Source organism: Suncus etruscus, chromosome 1 (genome assembly GCF_024139225.1).
Source record: "Suncus etruscus isolate mSunEtr1 chromosome 1, mSunEtr1.pri.cur, whole genome shotgun sequence".
NCBI classification, from domain to species: Eukaryota; Metazoa; Chordata; class Mammalia; order Eulipotyphla; family Soricidae; genus Suncus; species Suncus etruscus.
Window position 1 is genome coordinate 85849404 of NC_064848.1, and position 22987 is coordinate 85872390.

Genomic DNA, 22987 nt, shown 5'->3' on the forward strand with positions numbered 1-22987 from the left:
TTAATTAAGTGCCAAGATGGGGAGCACCACGTTTTGGTGTCTATAAGTTTCTCAATAAAGAGCAATGCTTGTCTTAAGTGTTCATATTCTATACATTCTAAGTGACTATTTAGAACTATTTTTAGTTTGTCACCTGGAGGCGGAATGAAAATGCTGTACTTTACAGCCTGTGTTTCCTGAGAGAAAAATCATGAGTTCAGGGGTTATAAGGGCCTTAAGCTTTCTTTCCAAACAGGTTCTTTTCTAGTTCCCATTTATTTCAAAGGAGAGACAAAGGGGGAGGCTCCAGCACTTGGAGTTCTATAAGCTCTTGGGAATTGTGCTCTAAAGGTTAAAAGGTTAAGTTATTATTACCCTTTGCCACATGATAGCTTATGATGCCAAAACAGGCTTCTACTCCTTTAAAAAGTAGGCTGGGGACCAGATTATCTTGTACAGCAGTTCCCATGGATGTCTGAACTATGTATGAAATATATAGAAACTGTCACTACATTCTTGCACCGATCCTCTAAAGAAATTGAAATGTGATTCAAGTCCATCATCATACAAGCTGCTTCACTATAACCCTGGGGCAGTCTGACCTTTTCAGCCAACCACTGCCTTGCATTTGGCAAAGATATTGGAGGCCATATGTCACAGAAGAATAGCTGTATTCAGTATGTTCACATTCTTCTAAAAGCTTCAAAGTGCCTTAAAGGCAAGGGTGCTGTGGAGGATCTGGATTTTAAAATTGGGGGGCCAGGATGTTAAATGACATAAAATAAAAGGGTAATCACTCAAGAGCAACAGACACACAGATGGAAGAGCAGAGCACAGACAGACTCTTCAGGAAGTGCTGAAAGGTTGAGATGCCCTCTCATTTTCAATCTGCCTCTCAGAAGATAATCTGCCAAATTTCTAATGCCTACATGTTTGTGCTTTAAGTTTCATTACAAAAGTACTCTGGAGAAATAATAGAAAAGCATAGTTTAGAAATGAAAGCTGAGCCTCCTAATATTTCATCTTCCAGAAAGATGAAAAAAATTCCAGTTTTAAAACAGCTGCATGTTTCTTGAGTGAACTTACAAATGTTTTTTGCAAAAGCACAAACTCATGTTAGAGTCAAACATAACAACTATGTAAACTAATTGAAAAAAATCTCACAATGATTCAGTGCAGCAGCAAGTTTTAAAATTCAATTTCTAAACCCTAGCAAAAAAACCTTTGTGTTTTGACCCCATGAAAAGACAGACAGAATTTGAGTTTGCAGGGAAGGCTGAAAATCTACCTTGCATTGAAAGCTCTGGATTCATTATATCTCAAGCATTAACAACAATGGCAAAACATAATGGGGCCCGGAGAGATAGCACAGCGGCATTTGCCTTGCAAGCAGCCGAACCAGGACCAAAGGTGGTTGGTTCGAATCCCGGTGTCCCATATGGTCCCCTGTGCCGGCCAGGAGCTATTTCTGAGCAGACAGCCAGGAGTAACCCCTGAGCACCGCCGGGTGTGGCCCAAAAACAAAAACAAAAAAACAAACAAAAAAACCCAAACCAAAACAAAATCAATGTATCACAATTAAGCAAGTTTAACACATTCTTGTGGCCCATCTTCTTATTCATAGTTTGCTTTAGAAAATTTAATTCCTTTTTAAGTTGCAGAATTAAAATGATGCTAAATATCTATATTAAATGGCCATATATCTATATCCATGGCCCAAGAAGTTTTTTTTTAAACTTGATTGTTTTTGGGCCACATCCAGCAGTGCTTAGGGTTACTCCTAGCTCTGCACTCAGAAATTGCCCCTGGCAGGCTGGTGGGCCATATGGGATGCTGGGAATCAAACTGGGTCCCTCCCAGGTTGGCCACGTGTAGGGCAGACAGGCAGATGCCCTACCACTATGCTATCTCTCAGGACCCCCCCCCCCCAGAAGTTTTCAAGGAGAAACTTGATAGTGCTATAAAATATTAAATGCAAACTCAGTAAGGCTTAGCAAAGTACAAATAGAAACAGCATTTGGAATATTTTCTATGTAGTGAAGCAATATGCATTCTTTGAATGTGGTCTAACAATTGCATGCACTCAAAATACTAGCCATAAAGCCAAGGTGGCTAAATATCCATAAAGATACACAATATCTGTGTCCCTTTGTTTCTAGAACTAACTGAGCACTAACAGCTAAGCACTAATTAGGTACAAGGCAGAGATGGCATGTATTACATAATGTTTTGTAGAAAGAATGGCAAGAAGAAAAGTAAAGCTGTATACAATGCTCAGGCAGGCCACGCTAACTCTACAAAGAGCAAGTGTGGGCACCAAAAACAAGTGCAGCCTGAGGGATCAAAAAAAAAAAAAAAAAAAAAAAAAAAAAAGGATACTATTTAGAGTGAATATATATATATATAATTTTTTTTTTTTAAAAAAACACATTCCCTTAGATGCTAACTAGGCTGACAATATTGCCTATTACATGTAAGATAGTAACAGTTTAATTTATGTGCTGGTGATAGAAGAGCCAGTCTTCCAACCCATTGTGTAGGCAACAACAGTGAATGCCAGAAGGAAGACTACATCAGAATGAGAACATTATGGGACCCTGTTCAGATGCAGAACTGGAGGCTGAAGCCATAATCTCTGTCTAAGTATTTATAAAAAGTTCACTGAAGGAAAGAAAGAAAGAGAGCAGAAAGTGCCTGGAAAGAGCTTTAGCAATGTTATTGGTTAAGTAGCGGTGACAATGTTTTAGAGGCACAGGGGAAATAGATAAGATGAACACTTTGCAAATAAAGCAGTGCATGGTAGAAAAGTTCAGTGTAATGGATAGGGAAAACTTAAATAGAATTCCTGTCTCTACTCAGAGAGCTACTCTCCAAACCAAAGTCACAAACAGTTTTTGGAAAATTCCTAAAATCAAACAAAAGCAAACCAAAAAAGTCAACAAACATAAAAAAGGAAAAAATCTCAAACAAGAAAATAAAAGTTTTCTCTATTTTTTTTTTTTTTACAATTTTATCTTTTCGAGGAGCACTCCCTAAATCTACACAAGTAATAAAAAGCTTATAGAGTATTTTTTTCAAAAGGAACAATAAAGTGAGTTAAAATTGACTTAACAATGAGTAAAAAAATCAGCTTTTTGGGGGTGAAGAGTAAATACAATGTGTTTCAAAAAATAAACAAATCCAAAATTTTAAGGGATACTAGCATTTTTTCCCCCTTTTGTTGCATGTTTAACTTCATCTAGTGAATTTACTGTTTTTGGCCAAAAAAGAAATATTGAGGACAGAGGCTCAACTTTCTAATTTGAAAAGCCCATTGTGTTGTATCACGTTCAGTCAACAGATGCCTATTATTTATCAGTCACTTTGAATCTTTATGAGTCAATTATTCTGGTTGTTTACAGAAAGCCACACTTTAAGAGAGCAAGACACAAATGCACACACACTCAGTCCAAAAGTACCAAATCAGGCTCTGGCAGCTGCAGAGAGATTACATCATAACTCATCTGTGCCTGGATTGCTCACTTCACACTGGCAGCATTCAAGGTTAGAAAAATGAAATGGCAGCACAATTTGTCAGCAGCTTCTCTTCTTCTGGAATTTTTCCAGGTTCTTGAAACAGATAGACAAACAGACACACGAATAAACATAAAGCTGCAATCATTCTTGCATTGATTTCAATACAGTAAACTAGGGTGTTTCCTTAGAGAAGCAGAGCCTATCCAGCAGACACCAGCTAGAGAGTCTCCAGCCAGTGATCCTCAACAGCTCTGCAAGGCTTACGCAGGGTGAACCATCAGCCACCAACAGGTTTTCTGGATGATAAACTCAAGACAGCAACTGGGTTCTCAAGCTGTAGTCATCTCTGAGTTGTTCTGGCTGGGTGGCAGATGGGAATCCAGGTTTTCCTTGAACCTCTCCAGGTCATGGAAGTATGGGTGAGATAGGGCACCATAGGCAGATATTCTTTTGGCTGGATTAAATGTCAAGCACTTCTGTGGAAAACAAAAACATAAAACATGATGACTATTTAAGGTTCTTATACAGTTATAGATCTATTCTCTGACCCCCCACCCAAACCACCAAAATATAAACAAAAACAAATCAAGGGAGAAGAGATATAAATATACAGGCAATGGAGGGAACTTTTCCCTACAAAGCAGAGAATGGCCATGAGATGAAGATGGGATGAGAGCATTCACTGGGAGAATTAGTGGCTCTGCCAACTTGCCAACCAATGTCCATTTTTACACAGTCCAAGTGTAACATTTCTGATAGAACCTAAACTATTGTGCCTGTATTTGGAACACAGAAAACAAGGACAGAGGGGCCGGAGTGACAGCACAGTGGTAGGGCGTTTGCCTTACAGAAGCAGATCCAGGATGGACCTGGTTCGATCCCCGGCATCCCATATAGTCCCCCATTTCTAGTTGTTTGTGTATTTTTTGTTGTTGTTGTTTTTGGGTTTTGGGTCACACCTGGCAGTGCTCAGGGGTTACTTCTGGCTCTATGCTCAGAAATCGCTCCTGGCAAGCTCAGGGGACCATATGGATGCTGGGATTCAAACCACCGTCCTTCTTCGTCTAAGGCAAACGCCTTACCACTGTGCTATCTCTCCAGCCTCTAGTCCCCCATTTCTGAGCGCCTAGACAGGAGTAATCCCTGAGCATCACTGGGTGTGGTCCCCCCCCCAAATAAACCAGAAAAAAGAAAATAAGGACAGAATGAGAGTACTGGTTACTCCACTTATAGAAGCATTTTCCTGGGTAGGCATCAAAGCTTGTTAATTAAATAGGTAAAATATGTACTCACTGTTCACTGTATTCCAGGTATCAATAGCAGCCCAATAAGCATATTTTTTTGTTGACTGCTTTGTTCATCAAGTAGGGAATATACTATGTATTATAAGTTTAAGATAAACTGAGCATAGTAGTTCTTAATATTATAGTTTTGGTTCAAACTTGGCACACTATTCAGGGCATGGTCCTGACTGTGCTTCGGAATCACCTCTGGAAGTGCTCTGGGGATCACTTGTGGTGCTAGAGATGAAAACTGGGTTGACCGTATGCAAAGCAAATGCCCTACCTACTGTGCTCTATGGCCCCAAGAAATCCTTATTTTAAGTGCAGTATATTCTAGTCTGTACTTACTAAACTGGTAGTTAGAGGAAATATAGTTCTATAGTTTCTTTGTCAAAATATTTTCACAAAGAAAGGCCTATAAGGCCTATTTAAGAAAAGGCACTTAAAAAAATAAAAAGGCACTTTAGGGGCTGGAGAGATAGCATAAAGGTAGGGCATTTGTCTTGCATGCAGAAAGATGGTGGTTCGAATCCTGGCATCCCATATGGTCCCCTGAGCCTGCCAGGAGCGATTTTTGAACATAGAGCCAGGAGGAACCCTTGAGCGCTGCTGGGTGTGACCCAAAAACCAAAAACCAAAAAAAAGAAAAGAAAAGAAAAGGCACTTTAATAAGAACTAGTTGTGGGGCCGGGCGGTGGCGCTAGAGGTAAGGTGCCTGCCTTGCCTGCGCTAGCCTTGGACGGACAGCAGTTCGATCCCCCGGTGTCCCATATGGTCCCCCAAGAAGCCAGGAGCAACTTCTGAGTGCATAGCCAGGAGTAACCCCTGAGCGTCACCGGGTGTGGCCCAAAAACCGAAAAAAAAAAAAAAAAAAAAAAAAAGAACTAGTTGTTTATAGTAGCAAAATGAAAATAAGGAGGAGCCAAAGAGATAGCTCTAAGGACAAGAGTATATATAATGGCCCTGAGGCTCCATCACCACACAGCCCAAGCACAGCTGTGGGAGAAGTATCCCCAAAAAAATGGTAAATAAGAAAACAATGCAGAAGGTTCTTGAATCATGTCATTTCATCATAACATTTATGAGGAAAAAAAAAAAGATTTCCAGTTGGGGCAACTTTACATAGAATTCACACATTCCCCATATCCTTGAGGAGCTTTTTCCTGATACTCTGGTTTCCTCCTGCATTGCAGAGGTTTGAGTATTACATAACTGGTATTTCTATACTGTGCCACCCTGAGTGTGTTGTGTGTGTATTAGCATATCTTGCCATGGAACACATTTTGCTCAGGGCTAGACTCCTGTCTTACGTGCCTTGAACTGCTGAGACTAGCACTCACCTGAATTGGAATAAAGGTGGAGGATGAATAAAGGAACACAAATGACTCCTTCATAAAAGAAAAGTTTTGGGTCTTTATTTAGAACTGGTGATGTTTTGTGACAAGAAATATGCCATATAAAAATATGCCTATTTTTATCAATTAGCCTATGTTACTGGTTTCACCTATGTTATTATGCTTAAAGTTGTAGTTTCCAACAATCTTTCCAAGAAACTGAGTGAGAATTTACTGTATTTACTTCTAAAAAAATGCATTTTTAGATCAGTGATTCTCAAAGTGCTCCCCAGGGCTATTGGTCTCAGATCACTTTTACTGTTTTATGGTGGGGCATACTCATCAATGCTCAGAGGTTACTCCTGATTTTGTCCTCAGAATTACTCCTGGAGGTTGTGCTCACTTCAGCAGCACATATACTAAAATTGGAACGATACAGAGAAGATTAGCATGGCCCCTGTGCAAGGATGACACGCAAATTTGTGAAGTGTTCCATATTAAAAAAAAAAAAAGAAGTACTCCTGGAGGTGCATGGGGGACCATATAGGATACCGGGGACTAAAATGGGTCAGCTGTATGCAGGCAAGCACCTTACCCACTGTTCCATCTCTCCAGCCCCCACCCCCTCGGTCACTTTTAGAAAGTGGGTTTCATTGTGGTTCGTATACACAATGGAATACTATGCAGCCGTCAGGAAAAATGAAGTCATGAAATTTTCCTATACGTGGATGGACATGGAAACTCTCTTTTTTGGGGGAGGGGTTTGGGCCACAACCGATGACGCTCAGGGTTTACTCCTGGCTCTGCGCTCAGAAATCATTCCTAGTTTGGGGGGACCATATGGAATGGTGGGGGATTGAACCGTGGTCTGTCCTAAGTCAGCTGCATGCAAGGCAAACACCCTATTGCTGCACCACCGCTCTGGCCCCATAGACATGGAAACTCTTATGCTGAGTGAAATAAGTCAGAGGGAGAGAGGTAGATACAGAATAGTCTCACTCATCTATGGGATTTAAGAAAAAAATAAAGACATTATTGTAATAACACGCACACATACACACACAACAGGTTTCCAGGGGGATGCTGAATGACTTTTTTCCTGAAAAAAAATGGGTAGGGGAATCAGTTTGAGAACCTCTGGTCTAGATAAATCAATAGCCTTTCTAAGGCTGAATTCAAATGAGCATATTAGATTAAGAGTAGGGGCCAGAGAGATAGCAGAGAGGTAGGTAGGGCATTTGCCTTGCATGCAGCTGACACAGAATGGACCTGTGTTCAATTCCTGGCATTCATATGATCCCGAGCCTGTCAGGAGTGATTTCTGAGCATTGTCGAGTGTGGCTCCAAAACCAAAAAAAGTATATTGGTGGTGGCAGTTCTACAATGATTAAACAATGACTTAAATCCTATTATAAAGGATCAATAAAGGATCACACCTCAATTAAAATTTTTTAAAAAAGTATATGGCTGGGGCCAGAGAGATAGCATGGAGGTAAGGCGTTTTGCCTTTCATGCAGGAGGTCATCGGTTCGAATCCCGGTGTCCCATATGGTTCCCCCATGCCTGCTAGGAGCAATTTCTGAGCCTGGAGCCAGGAATAACTCCTGAGCACTGGCGGGTGTGACCCAAAACCACACACACACACACACAAAAAGTGTATGGCTTAGATTCTTTCTAAAGTAACTGAAGAGAATCCCAAAATGAAGCCACCAGGATAGATAGATGAGAGCTGTGAAGCCCTGAGTGCTGGAGGGCCACAGATGCAGCGAGCCACAGGGCAATCCTTTCATCAACAGAGTAATAACCCACTTCATAGTCCATGAACTTACCAGAAGTAGGTCTTTGCCTAGTTCATCAATATCTGCTACGAACTTCTCAATTGGTTGAGGGGATTTGGAATGAAAAGCCTGTCTGGGAAGAGCAACATCTCTAGGCCAGTCTTCTTCTCCTGGGAGCCCGATCACACTGCAAAGGGAACATAAGCATTAGCTGCTATGCGGATGTGTTTCCCACTGAATTCTTGAGGAAGGTTTGTTCACTCATAAGGTCTGGAGGAAAAAAGGACACCAGGAACTGCTCACTTGTGTGATCAGCAGGACTTTTAATTCTCAGTGGTCATGGGGTAGAGGGTAATTTCACAGGTCAATAAGCACTGGGAAGAGATAAGAGACAACTCTGGCAGTGGATAGTAAATGTAAGCGATAACATAGACATGGTAAATACAATATTACTAAGAAAGTTCTAGCATAGTCCCAGAAATGGATACATATATATTCAAAGGAGATTAATGTGGGCATGTGATTTTCTTTAGGTCCAAAATATTTGGGGCCTAAAGATTTTTTTTTTTTGTTTTTGGGTCATACCTGGCAGCGCTCAGGGGTTACGCCTGGCTCTATGCTCAGAAATTGCTCCTGGCAGACTGGGGGTACCATATGGGATGCTGGGATTCGAACCACCATCCTTCTGCATGCAAGGCAAACACCCCCATGCTTTCTCTCCAGCCCTGGGCCTAAAGATTTTTTGTTATGATCAAACACTTCCATACTAACATGCTTCTACAATGCTAATTTGAAAGTTTATTAATACAGAAATTTGGTTGCATTTTGGTCAAGGAAAAATTTGGCTAACAGCAACGACTTGATTAGAATTTGAAAACAGTAAGTAGGTTCAAAGGATTATTAGTCCTGTATTACACAAACAGACTTTTGTTTATTGTTTTTTTTGGGGCCACACCCATTTGATGCTCAGGGGTTACTCCTGGCTAAGTGCTCAAAAATTGCCCTGGCTTGGGGGGACCATATGGGACGCCGAGGGATCGAATTGCGGTCCTTCCTTGGCTAGCTCTTGCAAGGCAAGGCAGACACCTTACTTCTAGTGGCACCTCACTGGCCCCACACAAACAGACTTTTAAATTTCATCCTTTCATACTATATTTATAAAATAAACTGAATTTAAGTATTTTAACATATATTTTAATTTCTATATCCCATGACATAACTGCTTCATATATATTGTTGGCCCAAACAATAAATAAAAATAGTATATACTTATGTTTTCCCTAAAAATCATTTTGGCATTATAAATGTACAGTGATAATAAAAAAACAGCTTGGGGGCAGGAGTAATAGCACAGTGGGTAGGACATCTGCCTTGCACACTGACCTGGTTTTAATACTCTGAGCTTGCCAGGAATAACTCCTGTGTGCTGTTGGTATGGCCCAAACACACATCCCCAAAGGCACATCTTGAGGGTGGTTGCTCCAAGGGCTGGAAGCAGAAGCTCTGAAAACCCTGGCATTACACTCATCAGGCTACCCCTAAAGAGCACAAGTGGCTTTAAAAATAGGTACACATGGATTCAAACTCTACACTTGCTATTAAAGAGTAAGAAAGAATAAATGACTTCCCTGAGCCTCAGTGTCTTTAACACAGCAATAGTAATGTATGACTGTAATGAGAAACAGTGATGATTTATATAAAGTTCATAACACAAAGCCTAAAAGTACAGATTAATATTATTAATATACCCATTATTCATATTAAGAGAAAAATAATGCTATTAATCCAAAATGCATCACTGCAATGAAAACTATCAACTGCTTGAATTCTATTCTGTGATTTAAACTTCTTCAAAAGTATTAGTGAGTTTGTGGCAGAGCTAGGAACCCCTGAATGCTGCCAGATGTGACCCAACCCCCCCAAATTTTCAGCTTTAAATATATATCCTTAAATGTACATATTCAAATATACATATAGAGAGCAAGGGAGAGGGGGAAAGGGAGTGTTAAATCTTGTAATACAGCAGCTGACTATCAAAAGTCCTCAAGTACAAGTGTCTATGTATTTACATGAACGTGTGTATCATTTCACATATGAACATGATTTTATATAATGTACATGTATTAATATGGAATTTAAAGATTAAAATAGTTCTCTCTAATTTTGATTCCCTCAATAATTTCCTAATATATGTAGGCCAAGTCATCATTAACTTCACTTTATTTAATATGTTTTTTAATAAGTATTTTAAGTTTTTTAATAAGTATTTTTAATGTATCATTTGTTTTATATCAATGCCAGAACTAAATCTAGGGCCTCATACATGGGAAGCATGCATTCTACCTCTGAGATATATCCCTAGTTTTTTATTATTTCCATTACATGGATAGAAAAATTGAACTTTAAAAGTGAAATAAGCTGTCAGTAACATAACTTGTGAGTTTAGTCTCAGATCCCAGAGTAAAATTCTGTTCTCTTGATTCCAAATCCAAGATGTGGTTTCTTTTATTCATGATTCTACTCCCCAAATGCTCTAAAACAAGTTAGAAGTACTTAATTTCATTTTCTAAGTGCTTGTCCTTAAGAAGTATTAACTCGGGGCTAGAGAGATAGCATGGAGGTAAGGCATTTGCCTTGCATGCAGAAGGACGGTGGTTCGAATCCCGGCATCCCATATGGTCCCCTGAACCTGCCAGGAGTGATTTCTGAGCATAGAGCCAGGAGTAACCCCTGAGCACTGTCAGGTGTGACCCCCCCTCCCCAAATAAAGAAGTATCAGCTTTAGGGCCACAGAGAAAGCTCAAGGGGTTGCACACAAGCTCTGCATACAGAAGTACTTGGTCCCCCAAGTACTGCTGAAAGTGATCACTATACATAGAATCAGCCCCTGTGTTACCCCAGTTATTGCCTGAAAACAAACACTCCAAAACAAAACAAATAAAAAACAAAATAAGAAATCCTTCTCCCTCCCCAAAAAATCCTGTATCAATCTTTAGATATAGAAACCTTTTCTTTATTTCCTTTAAAGGCAAGTTTGACTTGCCTTTAAAAATTTCAGTCTAATATATGTTAATAATATCTGCCTTAAAAAATTAGTATGTACTTTTATGGTTCAATTATGAGTATTGTGAAATTATGATATGTCCATAAAAACTGCTTGCATTAAACTTCAGTATTTGGACAGCTGAATATAGGCCTTAAAGGCTGACATTTGTTTTGGAAAGACTGACGTCACAAAATCCACAAATGGCAGTAATGGCAGGGACAGGAATAAATTTTCAAGTACTATCAAAGTGACACTAGGGTGCAGCATTGTCCCTTTTCTCAAAGGGCTGAGTGCATTTATAGGAAATATGTCACAATTTCAGTGACACAACAGAAACCAAGAGATAAAAAATCTCAAGGCAAAAAACCCCTATAGAACTTTACTTTTTATGACTTCTTTTCTGAGGAGAACCTAGAATATCACAGTTCTTTGCCCCTAGTAGAACTGGCTTTTCCTTGGAAGTCAATCATGCTCATCACATGTTTTGTCTATTCTTATCTCTCTGCCTTCATGTACTTAGGAGTGCTAACAACATTAACATGGGTACAGCAGTGGTGGAAGCTGACAGAACCATACCAAGGTAGAGTCAGTAGGAAATGAGGTAGAGTAAGGACTTTAGGACTTGGCAGGAAAGTCTCTGTAAATAATATTTTATTTTCCCTTTTATTGTTTAGTTTTTGTTTTATGGGAGGGCCAAACCCAGCAGTGCTCAAGGATTACTCAGGGTGGGCTCAGGGACTACATGGGATGCCAGGGACTGAGCCCAGTTCAGCCGTGTGCAAGGCAAATGCCCTAACCGCTGTCCTATCACTCCAATCGCAGTATTTCCCTTTTATTTATTTTTATTTATTTTTTCTTTTTTTTTTTTATTTCCCTTTTATTGAAGGGCCACTAGAATGTCTGACTTTTAGAGTTCCCTATTCGAGAGGATGTGCACATAAAATATATTTGACAGGGGCCAGCGAGGTGGCGCTAGAGGTAAGGTGTCTGCCTTGCAAGTGCTAGCCAAGGAAGGACCCCAGTTCAATCCCCCAGCATCCCATATGGTACCCCAAGCCAGGGGCAATTTCTGAGCACTTAGCCAGGAGTAACCCCTGAGCATCAAATGGGTGTGGCCTGAAAAACAAAACAAAACAAAAATTGACAATGTGATGGGGGAGTTTACCACTGAGTGATGGAGAAACTTGAGCTCCAGAAGCAGAGAGGAACATGAGTTTTATTCTGTACCTGCCTATCTGACAAAGTGGTTAGTAACAGTAAAGACAATGTGATAGCAGCTGTCCAGGACCTGGGAAGCTCCAGATAACCAAACCTGTGAGTGTTTAAAGCCTCTGGTTCTGTCTCAGATGTGAATCTGGCCAGAAGTCTACTGAAGTTCCTTTTAATCATTGAAATAATTAAATTAGGATCTAGCTTTATTCTCATTATTTGGAGTAGTCAAACTTGAGTAGATAGTGCTAAAATAAATTATTTCTTTGGGAACACTTCTTAGGATTTACACAGTGAAAATATAATTTTAAAATAACACTGGGATTCCTACAAAATGTCAGAAGGCTTTTTTTCTTTTCTTTTTTTTTTTTTAATAATTTTGTTTTTGTTTTTTTGGGTTACACCCAGCATCGCTCAGGGGTTACTCCTGGTTCTATGCTCAAAAATCACTCCTGGCAGGCTCGGGGGACCATATGGGACGCTGAGATTTGAACCGATGACCTTCTGCATGAAAGGTAAACGCCTTACCTCCATGCTATCTCTCCGGCCCCAGAGTAGTTATTTTTAAACCTTACTAGGTACTATGTAAGACCTTTAAGGATGGATGCTTTAGATGATTTTCTCAAGATTGTAAAACTATTTAGCCACAGCTATTGAGTCAGGGCAAGGATTCTCACTTCCTAGTTCTGTATTCCAAAGAAAATGGATAGTACAACATACTCTACTGTGTCCAGGAAAAGAAAGCAGTGTGAACCAACCTGAATAATTAATGACATTCGATGCTGAGCTATCCAAACTACCAGTTGCCCACCTCTGACTGTAGACAAAAATGACCTCAAGCAGACAATGCTCTGAACTACCTTAGAATTGGAGTTCAACCAAGTGCAAAAGCAGAGCAGCAAAACAAGCAACACAAGCAACATACGAGCTTCCAGAGCAGAGCCCTAGGCACACAACACGAAGGACTCTGCATGAAATAGGACCAAGTTCCCACTCACCACACAAGCAGTGTCTGCAGCAACAGCTTAGGGCAGAAAAGATAAAGATAAAGATATTACATGAGTGGCAGAGGAAAAGTCATTGTAAATGTTTGAAAATTAAAACTAGTTGTTACTTACTCCAAGATTTTTCCTAGTTGATCAACATCTGAACTTCCACGAAAAAGAGGCCTAAAAGAATAAACACAAATAATAAGCAAAGACTTTTCTAAAGTTATGTTTCAATCATATTTATCATCGCCACTGTTTAATAGGAAGCAAAACATTCTTTATGAGTGGGGAGGAAGTACACAATCGAGACATCTTTTTTTTTGAAAATGAAAGTTGGCTGAGTGGATATTGTTCCAAGCAAGGCTGTGTGTTTGTGTGTGTGTGTGTGTGTGTGTGTGTGTGTGTGTGTAATCTCACCTTTTCTGAGGGTTGTGTATGTGTTTGCATATCTTATGAATCCTAATGTGGTTGTTGTTCCAAGCAAGGCTGTGCGTGTGTGTGTGTGTGTGTGTGTGTGTGATCTCACCTTTTCTGAGGGTTGTGTATGTGTTTGCATATCTTATGAATCCTAATGTGGTGGTATGATATAGCAGTGGTTTATGCTCTTGCCATTTTGCATTTTAGCTTTTAGTTTTTGTCCCTTCATTTTTTTTTTTTTTTTTTTTTTTGGTTTTTGGGCCACACCCGGTAACGCTCAGGGGTTACTCCTGGCTATGCGCTCAGAAGTTGCTCCTGGCTTGGGAGACCATATGGGATGCCGGGGGATCGAACCGCGGTCTGTCCAAGGCTAGCACAGGCAAGGCAGGCACCTTACCCCTAGCGCCACCGCCCGGCCCCTTTTGTCCCTTCATATTGTTTTCGCTAGTTCCCTAGTATATTTAAGCAAAACCCTATATTTTATCTTGAATCTGTCAGATGTTTAAGCAGAACCAGAAATCTCCACATATGAGTTGGACCGAATACACAAAATGAAAAGTGCTTGTCATCTGTGAGTTAGAACTGGCCCATCAGTCAGGCCTTCTTTGAGTGAAACAGGCAGAAGATCTACAATCATAACTAATCTACCATGTCTTCTCAGTGAAATCTGTGATGGGGAAGACTAGAAACCCTAAGCCAAAGATTCAGTACATAGCTCAGAATGACTTTTGCCTCTTTAGGAAAGACCTGGTGAATAAGTCAGAAGTCTATGGTTTGAGTTCACAGAGCCCCTGAACCTAAACAAATGCAATTAACTCCTATAAAATGAACAGATTAAAATCTAGTGTCTCAAACAACAGACATGGATGATGTTAAGGAAGAAACAGGTTCAATTGGAACAGGTATTTCAAGGTGTCAGTAACGTATTCAAACTATTAAAACCATTTATTCATATTTTGGTTAAAAATTATGAATAGGGGGCCTGGAGAGATAGCACAGCGGCGTTTGCCTTGCAAGCAGCCGATCCAGGACCAAAGGTGGTTGGTTCGAATCCCGGTGTCCCATATGGTCCCCCCGTGCCTGCCAGGAGCTATTTCTGAGCAGACAGCCAGGAGTAACCCCTGAGCATCGCCGGGTGTGGCCCAAAAACAAAAACAAAACAAAACAAAAAATTAATTATAAATAGGGGCCAGAGAGATAGCATAGAGGTAAGGTGTTTGCCTTGCATGTAGGACGGTGGTTCGAATCCCAGCATCCCATATGGTCCCCCAAGCCTGCCAGGAGTGATTTCTGAGTGTAGAGCCAGGAGTAACCCCTGAGCGCTGCCAGGTGTGACCCAAAAAACTAAAAAAAAAAAAAAAATTATGAATAGCTTATATAGCCATTTTTTTGATGTGCAATGTGATGTACATCATAAACACAGAGAGGTACAATAAATGCAGAGGAAGGATGAAACCTTTCCTATGAGGAACATTTGCATGTGCCATGTTGGAATATGAAGGCACTACAATTAGACTACCTTAAGCCACTCCCAGGCAATTTATTTGATACAACCTGTCTTTCTTGTGCTTTTTGGGCCACAACTGACAGTGCTTAGGACTTACTTCTCGTGGTGCTCAAGGATCCACATGCAATTCTGGTGACTGAACCTGGGTTGGTCTTGTGAATGCCTTAACCCCTGTATTATCCCTACAACATATCTTTAAATAAAATTTGTTCATCAAAAAAAAAAAAGCGCATGTGTGTATATGTATGTGTATGTGTGTATATGTAGTGCTGGAATATTTCATGAAATGACACATTACTAATAAAAATTAGTAAGCGAAGATGCACACAATTAAAAATGAAATGAAATAAATAAGATTCTTTATTAAGAAGTCTCAGCTCTACTGGGTTTCTGATAGATGTTTTAGCAGAACTTGGCTGTATACACCATGTACTGAAGCAAGAAACGGGTTATTATTTTCATTGAGGTAACTTGAGTAGCCTCTCTCTTCATATTAAATATACTTTAAATTCATGTAATTTACACAGATACAAATGTAAATCTCTGATCATATTCTTGAGTTTAGTGATGAGGGAGAGTTTAATTCTGTAGCCTTGAATAATTTTATAATTGTAGAAATGATTCACTAAGACACATATGCACGTGAGTTGGACTTGCCTGGTTCATTATGATGATGACAGAGCTGAGCTGGAAGAAAGTAGAGGTTTGAAGGAGCATAGTGGGGGAGAATAAAAGGAAAATAAAGGGAAAACGTAACAAAGATAGTGATGGATAGCAATAATCCATGAAATTCAAAATATCCTCTAAAAGAATTTCTTTTCAATGAAAGATTTCTCCCTACTGCCTACTCATAGAACTCCTGCATGACGAATGAAGATGAGAAAGAAACAGTCTATTATGTACTACAAGGCACGGACTCACAAAAGAGAAGGCTACACATGTGTTTTGGGTCCTGCAGAGAGTGTCTTGACCTCTTTCATCTTGTCTGTTTTTAGACATACCTCTCCACCACTTGAAAGTTCTTAAATCTTTTTTATTAACTTTTAAAAGATAAAACTAGAAATAAGAATGACCCATAAAGGGATCCAGAGAGATGTAAAGCAGGTGAGGAGTTTGCCTTATATACCTCTGACCTGTTTGATCTCTATAACCCCATATGGTCACCTGAGTCCTCTAGGAATAAAACATAAATACAGAGACAGGAGTAATCCCTGATCACAGACAAGTATGGCATTCCAGATGAAGTAAAAATCCTATCAAGGGTTATAAACCTGAAGACCTTTTTTTGGGAAGGGCACACCTGAAAATGCTCAGCGGTTACTTCTAGTTTTACATTCAGGTATCACTTCTAGAAGTGCTTGGGAGGGGGGAACAGGGGGTGCGCTTAAGATTAAACTCAGGCCAACAACTTAGATGCCATGACTATTTCTTTTATAGTTAACGTTTCTTATATTCATCTCTTTTTGTGGGGATGTTGAATTAAATACAATGATTGTAGGCTCGGAGAGATAGCACAGCGGCGTTTGCCTTGCAAGCAGCCGATCCAGGACCTAAGGTGGTTGGTTCGAATCCCGGTGTCCCATATGGTCCCCTGTGCCTGCCAGGAGCTATTTCTGAGCAGATAGCCAGGAGTAACCCCTGAGCACCGCTGGGTGTGGCCCAAAAACAAAAACAAAAATAAAATAAAATGATTGTACACATACCTAGATTATCCCCAAATAAAGACTTTACTGAGATAATAATTGAAAAATTCTCTAATTATATAGGACATTTCTCTTATTTTCCTCTTATTTGAACACCATGGTTACAAAGTTGTTCATGATTGAGTTTCAGTCTTACAATGTACACCACCATCCACCCATGAACAAGTTATACCACCAATGTCCTCATTTTCTTTCTACCCCTCCCCACTGTCTACCTCTAAGACAGGCATTTAACCCCCCCTCACCCCTTTCACTCTCTCTGCCTTTAATTTTCTTTTTAGACATTGTGGTTTGTAGTATTGTTAATGGAGGGGTACCAGACATATCAAATTATCTCCATCCATCACCAGTTCTTGTCCAGAGTGATCAGTTTCAACTATCATTGTCAGAGTGGTCCCTTTTTCTGCCCTAACTGCACTACTTTCACTATTTCACTATAATCTTCCTACCACGGACTGGTCTATACAGGGCATTTATTAAATTCAGTAACTTTCATGCAATTTACAATATCAGAACTATTAAGAATTACCTTAAATGAATTTTCAGCAGTTTGAGCAAGTATCTGGACAGTGTTATACAAACACCTGCTAAAGACCTTTGTAGAATATTGCAAACCACAGTGCAGCATCTAAAGGGGAAAAAAGAGAGAGACAGAGACAGACAGAGACAGACAGAGACACAGAAACAGGAGAAAAATGACTGCAAAGATGCGGGCCAGGGGAAGAAAAGGAGGAGGATGGGAGGGAAACTGAGTACACTGGGGGCAAGAGATGTGCATTGATGAAAGAATGGGTGTTGATCATTACATAATTGAAATTCAGTCATGAACAATTTTGTAACTGTGTATCTCATGGTAATTCAATTAAATTTATCAATAAAAATAAAGACCTTTGTTGAATCTAAATTTTATGAATCTGTTTCTAATTTTATTCCCACATATATTTTCCTCATCACCCTGCTTATGGTCCTTTTTTAGTCCATTGCCCACTCTCTTATCTTAGGACAGTTAAATTCAATTGCATAAATCCCCTGTCTGCCATAGTCTCTTTCTATTTTAAAATCTCACAAACTATAGCCTAGAAGAATTTTTGCCATGTTACCCTTTGGAACCAATATGTATGACTGGATAAACAGTATTTGGGGAAAACACCTGAATCTCAAAATTTCAATGAGCTTTTATAAAAAGAGAAATTTAGGTTATTTCCAAGTATTTACTTCAAAGGCATACCTTTACTATTACATTTGATAATAGCTAACACTGGCATGATAAACACTGAAATATAAAAAAAAAGCATCTTTTCTTAACTAAAAAGATAATATAATACAGTAGCAATATTAGGTTTGTTTCAAATCAAAACATAGCAGTCATTTTTTTTCTATCATTCTGAACACTGTCCTGACAGAACAAGATTTTTATTTTTTGGTCACACCTGGCAGTGCTTAGGGGTTATTCCTGGCTCTGCTCTCAGAAATCACTCCTGGCAGGCTCAGTGGACCATATGGGATACTGGGAATGGAACCCAAATGGGACCCGGGTTGTCCGAGTGCAAAGCAAACACACTACAGCTGTGCTATCACTCTAGCGGTCTAGCCCAACAAAACATGATTTTTAAAAAGTTTTTTTTCAATTTGTGACTTAATCTCCATCTGGGAGAGCACACCTGGAAGTGCTTAGGCGTCACTCCTGGCTCTGCTCTCAGAAATCATTCCTGGCAAGCTTGGGGGACCATATGGGATGCTGGGAATTGAACTTGGGTTGGCCATGTGCAAGGCAAATGCCTTACCAGATGTCCTATCACTCAAGTCCCGCATAATGGATTTTTTATTATTTTTTTTTATTTTTTAGGCCATACCCATTTGCCGCTCAGGAGTTACTCCTGGCTATGTGCTCAGAAATCCCCCCTGGCTTGGGAGGACCATATGGGACGCCGGGGGATCGAACCTCGGGTGGTCCGTCCTACGCTAGCGCTTGCAAGGCAGACACCTTACCTATAGCGCCACTTTCCCGGCCTCGCATAATGGATTTTTAAGGGTAAATAGGGAAAGGGCTTTGGTGATGGGCTATCTGAAGTGTGACAGTGTGGCCCCTGAGCCAGTCAGTTCCTATTCTACCTCAAGGAAATAATTTAATCTCCTTGAATCTTATTTCCTCTCTCTGAAAAATGCACATAATGGCACCTATTTCATCGGATCAACTTAAGTAATATTATAAATATATTTTATTTACTCAGAAAGTTGGGTTTCAACAGATTTACAGTTAGTGCTGAGTAAAATATACATATATGTTCTTCACTTCATACATGGTAGATATCTTGTACTTGGCAAATTGTTATGGATAATAATCAAGTATTAACATGGTAAAAAATCAAGGAAGGAAATATCTATCACCAGAGATGAATAAGCAACTCATAAATATGGCTAAAAGTCCTTCTTTGGGAGTCACTATTTTCTATAGTACTTATACCTCATAAGTTAATAGCACTTATACCTTTATCACGAACAGATCCAATTTCGAAAAGAAAAATCTTAATTTTCAAAAGAACTAATTAATTTTGAATTAGCTGTGTACTTTTTTTAAAAATAAAACTTTCATTGAATCACGATGAGACAGTTGCAAAGTTGCTTATGATTGAGTCTCAGCTATGCATATCCAACACCTATCCCTTCACCAGCACACATTTCTTGCCAACACTGCCTACCCCCCTTCCTCGTCCTCCCTCCAGCCTGTCTCTATTGCATCTCTCTTCCTCTCCTTCCCTTTCCCCCTTCTAAACATTGTGGTTTGAAATATGGTTATTGAAGGTGTATAGTACATATCACTTTACCTCCTTTCAGCACCCACTTCTTATCCTGAGTGATCATTTGCAACTATTACTGTCATAGTGGCCCCTTCTCTGCCCTAACTTCACTCTCCTGCTCTTTGTGGTAGAGGTATCTTACCATGGACCTATCCTCCTGGCCTTCAACTTTATTGTCTAGGGTATTATTACCACACAATTTTTTTTTTTTGTTTTTCTTTGGTTTTTGGATTTTGGGTCACACCCGGCAGCGCTCAGAGGTCACTTCTGGCTCTATGCTCAGAAATCGCTCCTGGCAGGCTCAGGGGACCATGGGATGCCGGGATTTGAACCACCAACCTTCTGCATGTAAGCAAATGCCCTACCTCCATGCTATCTCTCCAGTCCCCACCATACTATTTTTTACATCCCACAAATGAGTGTCATCATTCTATGACTATTCCTCACCCTCTGACTTATTAGCTCAGCATAATGCTTTCCATATCCATTCATGTACAAGCAAACTTCATGACTTCATTTTTCCTAACAACTGTATAGTATTCCATTATAGACCATAGTTTCTTTACCCACTCATCTGTTCTCAGACACTTAGGTTGTTTCCAGATTCTGGCTATTGTGAATACAGCTGCAATGAAGCTGGGAGTGCAGAGGGCCTTTCTACATTGTGTTTTGGGCTCCTAGACTACAGTCCCAGGAGCAGTATTACTGGGTCATAAAGGAAATCAATTTTCTCGTTTTATTGAGGACTGTTCCAAGTCATATTTAAGGGTAAAAGTCCTTCTGTGTGTGCTATTATTTATTCTCTATACCTATTATAGCACTTAGACCTTTATTATTAAGAAAAGATAAATCTTCCAAAAGATACATATCAACTTTTGAAAATAAAAATTGATTTTGAAATAGCCATGTACTTCCTTCATTTAGTTTTAGCAAAAAAAATTAATAGAAAAATAAACACACACACAATCCTCACTTAGTATTAAAGTCTTATTATCAGTGAAGTGAGATTTCTTTGAAGAAAGCTTTTGGAAAAAGCTCACATGCTTTTATAAACAACTAAATAGCATAAAAAAATCATTCATAATCTCAGTGAACAGCAGAAAACAACACGTAGAAGGGTCCATTTCTGAGCAGATGAGACTTGGATGTTGATACATCTGTTACAGAAAGGAAATGATTCATGAATAATGGAAGATGAAAGATTTCATTCAGCCACAATACTTCCATTGTTCTGGACAGGACAAGGAAGTTGTGGATCACCCTATAGAACACCTTTTTAACCCACACTTGACCCACTGCTATGTGTTAGCCACTATCTTTTCTTTTTTTGGTTTTTGGGTCACACCCGGTAGTGCTCAGGGGACCTGGGATGCCGGGATCTGAACCACCAACCTTCTGCATGCAAGGCAAATGCCTTACCTCCATGCTATCTCTCCGGCCCCTATCTTTCTTGATTAGTAAAGGATTTTCCATCTTTATAAAATGACCTTAAAAAATTATTACCTAGGGCCCGGAGAGATAGCACAGCGGCGTCTGCCTTGCAAGCAGCCGATCCAGGACCAAAGGTGGTTGGTTTGAATCCTGGTGTCCCATATGGTCCCCCGTGCCTGCCAGGAGCTATTTCTGAGCAGACGGCCAGGAGGAACCCCTGAGCACCACCGGGTGTGGCCCCCCCCAAAAAAAAAAATTATTACCTAGAGAAACAACTATTTTATACTAATTCCCATGCTGCATTCTTCAGTTCTTATCTTTTAAGTTAAAATGTTAACTTATTTTAAAATTACCACTTATTCAAATAATGAAACTAAGCAGAAAATCAATTAAATATTTTGCAAACACTAATTAAGTGATCACCCATCAGCATATAGGTGCTGGGAGATACATTTGTCCCAAAAGTATATATTTAAATATAAATTCTACTGTGTAATATGTAGCTTTAGTGAAAAATATACATAAAAATTTGAGGGGCCATACTTGGTGATGCTCAGGTATTATTCCTGGCTCTATGCTCAAGAATTATTCTTGGCAGTAGTTAGGGACCACATGGTGTGTTGGGGATTGAACTATGTTGGCTGTATACAAGGCAAACACTCTTGCCACTGTACTATCACTCTAGTCCTGAAAATATGCAATTTTAAATGCTATTATGCTTTAAGTAAATTTATATCAATTTATCAATATAAACATATAAAATACAAACATGAGTATTTTATATACAGACATACATACTACAGACTCTCATAATGATCCTGACTTATATAGAAAACAGAACTACAACATAGAACCATGAAATAGAGAGGCTTATCTCCTTTTACTGGTAGGAGTTGGAATCCTAAAGCAATCACTTAGTTTTAACTAGAATGTGGAGCAGTGGTCTGATTACCTTTCAGATGAGCAAAAAAGTGACTTACTAGAGGAAACACAAGTTAGGGGGCATGCAAAGAATAGCATGTAGAAAGTGTTGGAAAAGGAATGGTAGAGATTTACTGATTAGTTGGATGGGATGGAGACAGAACAAGGAGGATAATAGGGAGGTCAATGCAATAGTGAGATAACATGGACTTTAAGGAGGTGGGCAGAAACATGAGAATGAAAGCAAAGACCTTCAAGGGAAGATGATCAGAACTTGGGGAAAGACTGACTGTAACATGGGAAAAGATGCATGACATTGACTTAAAGTTTGTATTAGTCAAGCCAGGTTAGATGAGAATGGTAGAGAGAGGGTAAGAAGGAGACAAATTAACTTAGCTTTAACATGTTCTTTACACTAAAAATAATAATGTTCTTTACAATAAAACAATGATTTACAACTTTAGATGGAAAAATGTGAAGGTAATTAATGAAAACCTATGCCTAATCAAACCATAGAATTAAAAACATATGTCTACACAAAAATGTATACATGAATGTATACTGTGGCATTATTCCTGACAGTGAAACAATGGAAAAATGTGAGTATCCCCCAGCTGATGAATGGAAAAAGTGAATGTTTTATACTATGGTCACATAACTGAGTAACATATTAGGCATCAAAGGAATGAAGTACTGCCGTATGAAGAACCACAAAAACATGTTAAGTCAAAGAAGACACCAGGCACTGCATCATTTCTTTTATATAGAAGAGGGAAAACATACAGCATCAGAAAATACATCAGCTGGGAAGGATGCGCTTGTGAAGTGGGGAAGTTTATGACTGTTTATGACTAAAACCCAACTACAATCATGCTTGTAATCATGGTGCTTAACTAAAGATTTTATATATATATATAAAAAAAGAAAATAGATCAATGGATTTCTAGAAAAGGGAGGTTAGGAGAAAAAGAGGAGTGACTGCTAATAGGAATAGGGTTTCTTTCTATGAGGAAAGTGTTAATAAAATTGTTAACTGATAATTCCCAGATAGTCTGATCTGGGCTGATACCTCTGTG

General features: G+C 39.4%; 1 protein-coding gene and 1 non-coding gene across 2 annotated transcripts in view; one reads left to right on the forward strand and one right to left on the reverse strand.

Annotated features, from left to right (window-relative positions):
* Window positions 1–3326: 3326 nt before the first annotated feature.
* The window catches only part of CDK6 (cyclin dependent kinase 6), a 223271-nt gene continuing 203610 nt past the window's right edge, over window positions 3327–22987 (reverse strand). The window contains exons 5-7 of the mRNA XM_049784870.1: window positions 13264–13314; window positions 7942–8077; window positions 3327–3971 (exon numbers count right to left, since the gene is read on the reverse strand). Coding sequence (XP_049640827.1) covers window positions 3825–3971; window positions 7942–8077; window positions 13264–13314 — 334 coding nt within the window. The 3' untranslated portion in view covers window positions 3327–3824. The remainder of the gene's footprint in view (window positions 3972–7941; window positions 8078–13263; window positions 13315–22987) is intronic.
* On the forward strand, window positions 6508–6614 carry LOC126025078 (U6 spliceosomal RNA). Its single transcript, XR_007501129.1, has one exon. It is a non-coding gene; the product is annotated as a U6 spliceosomal RNA (small nuclear RNA).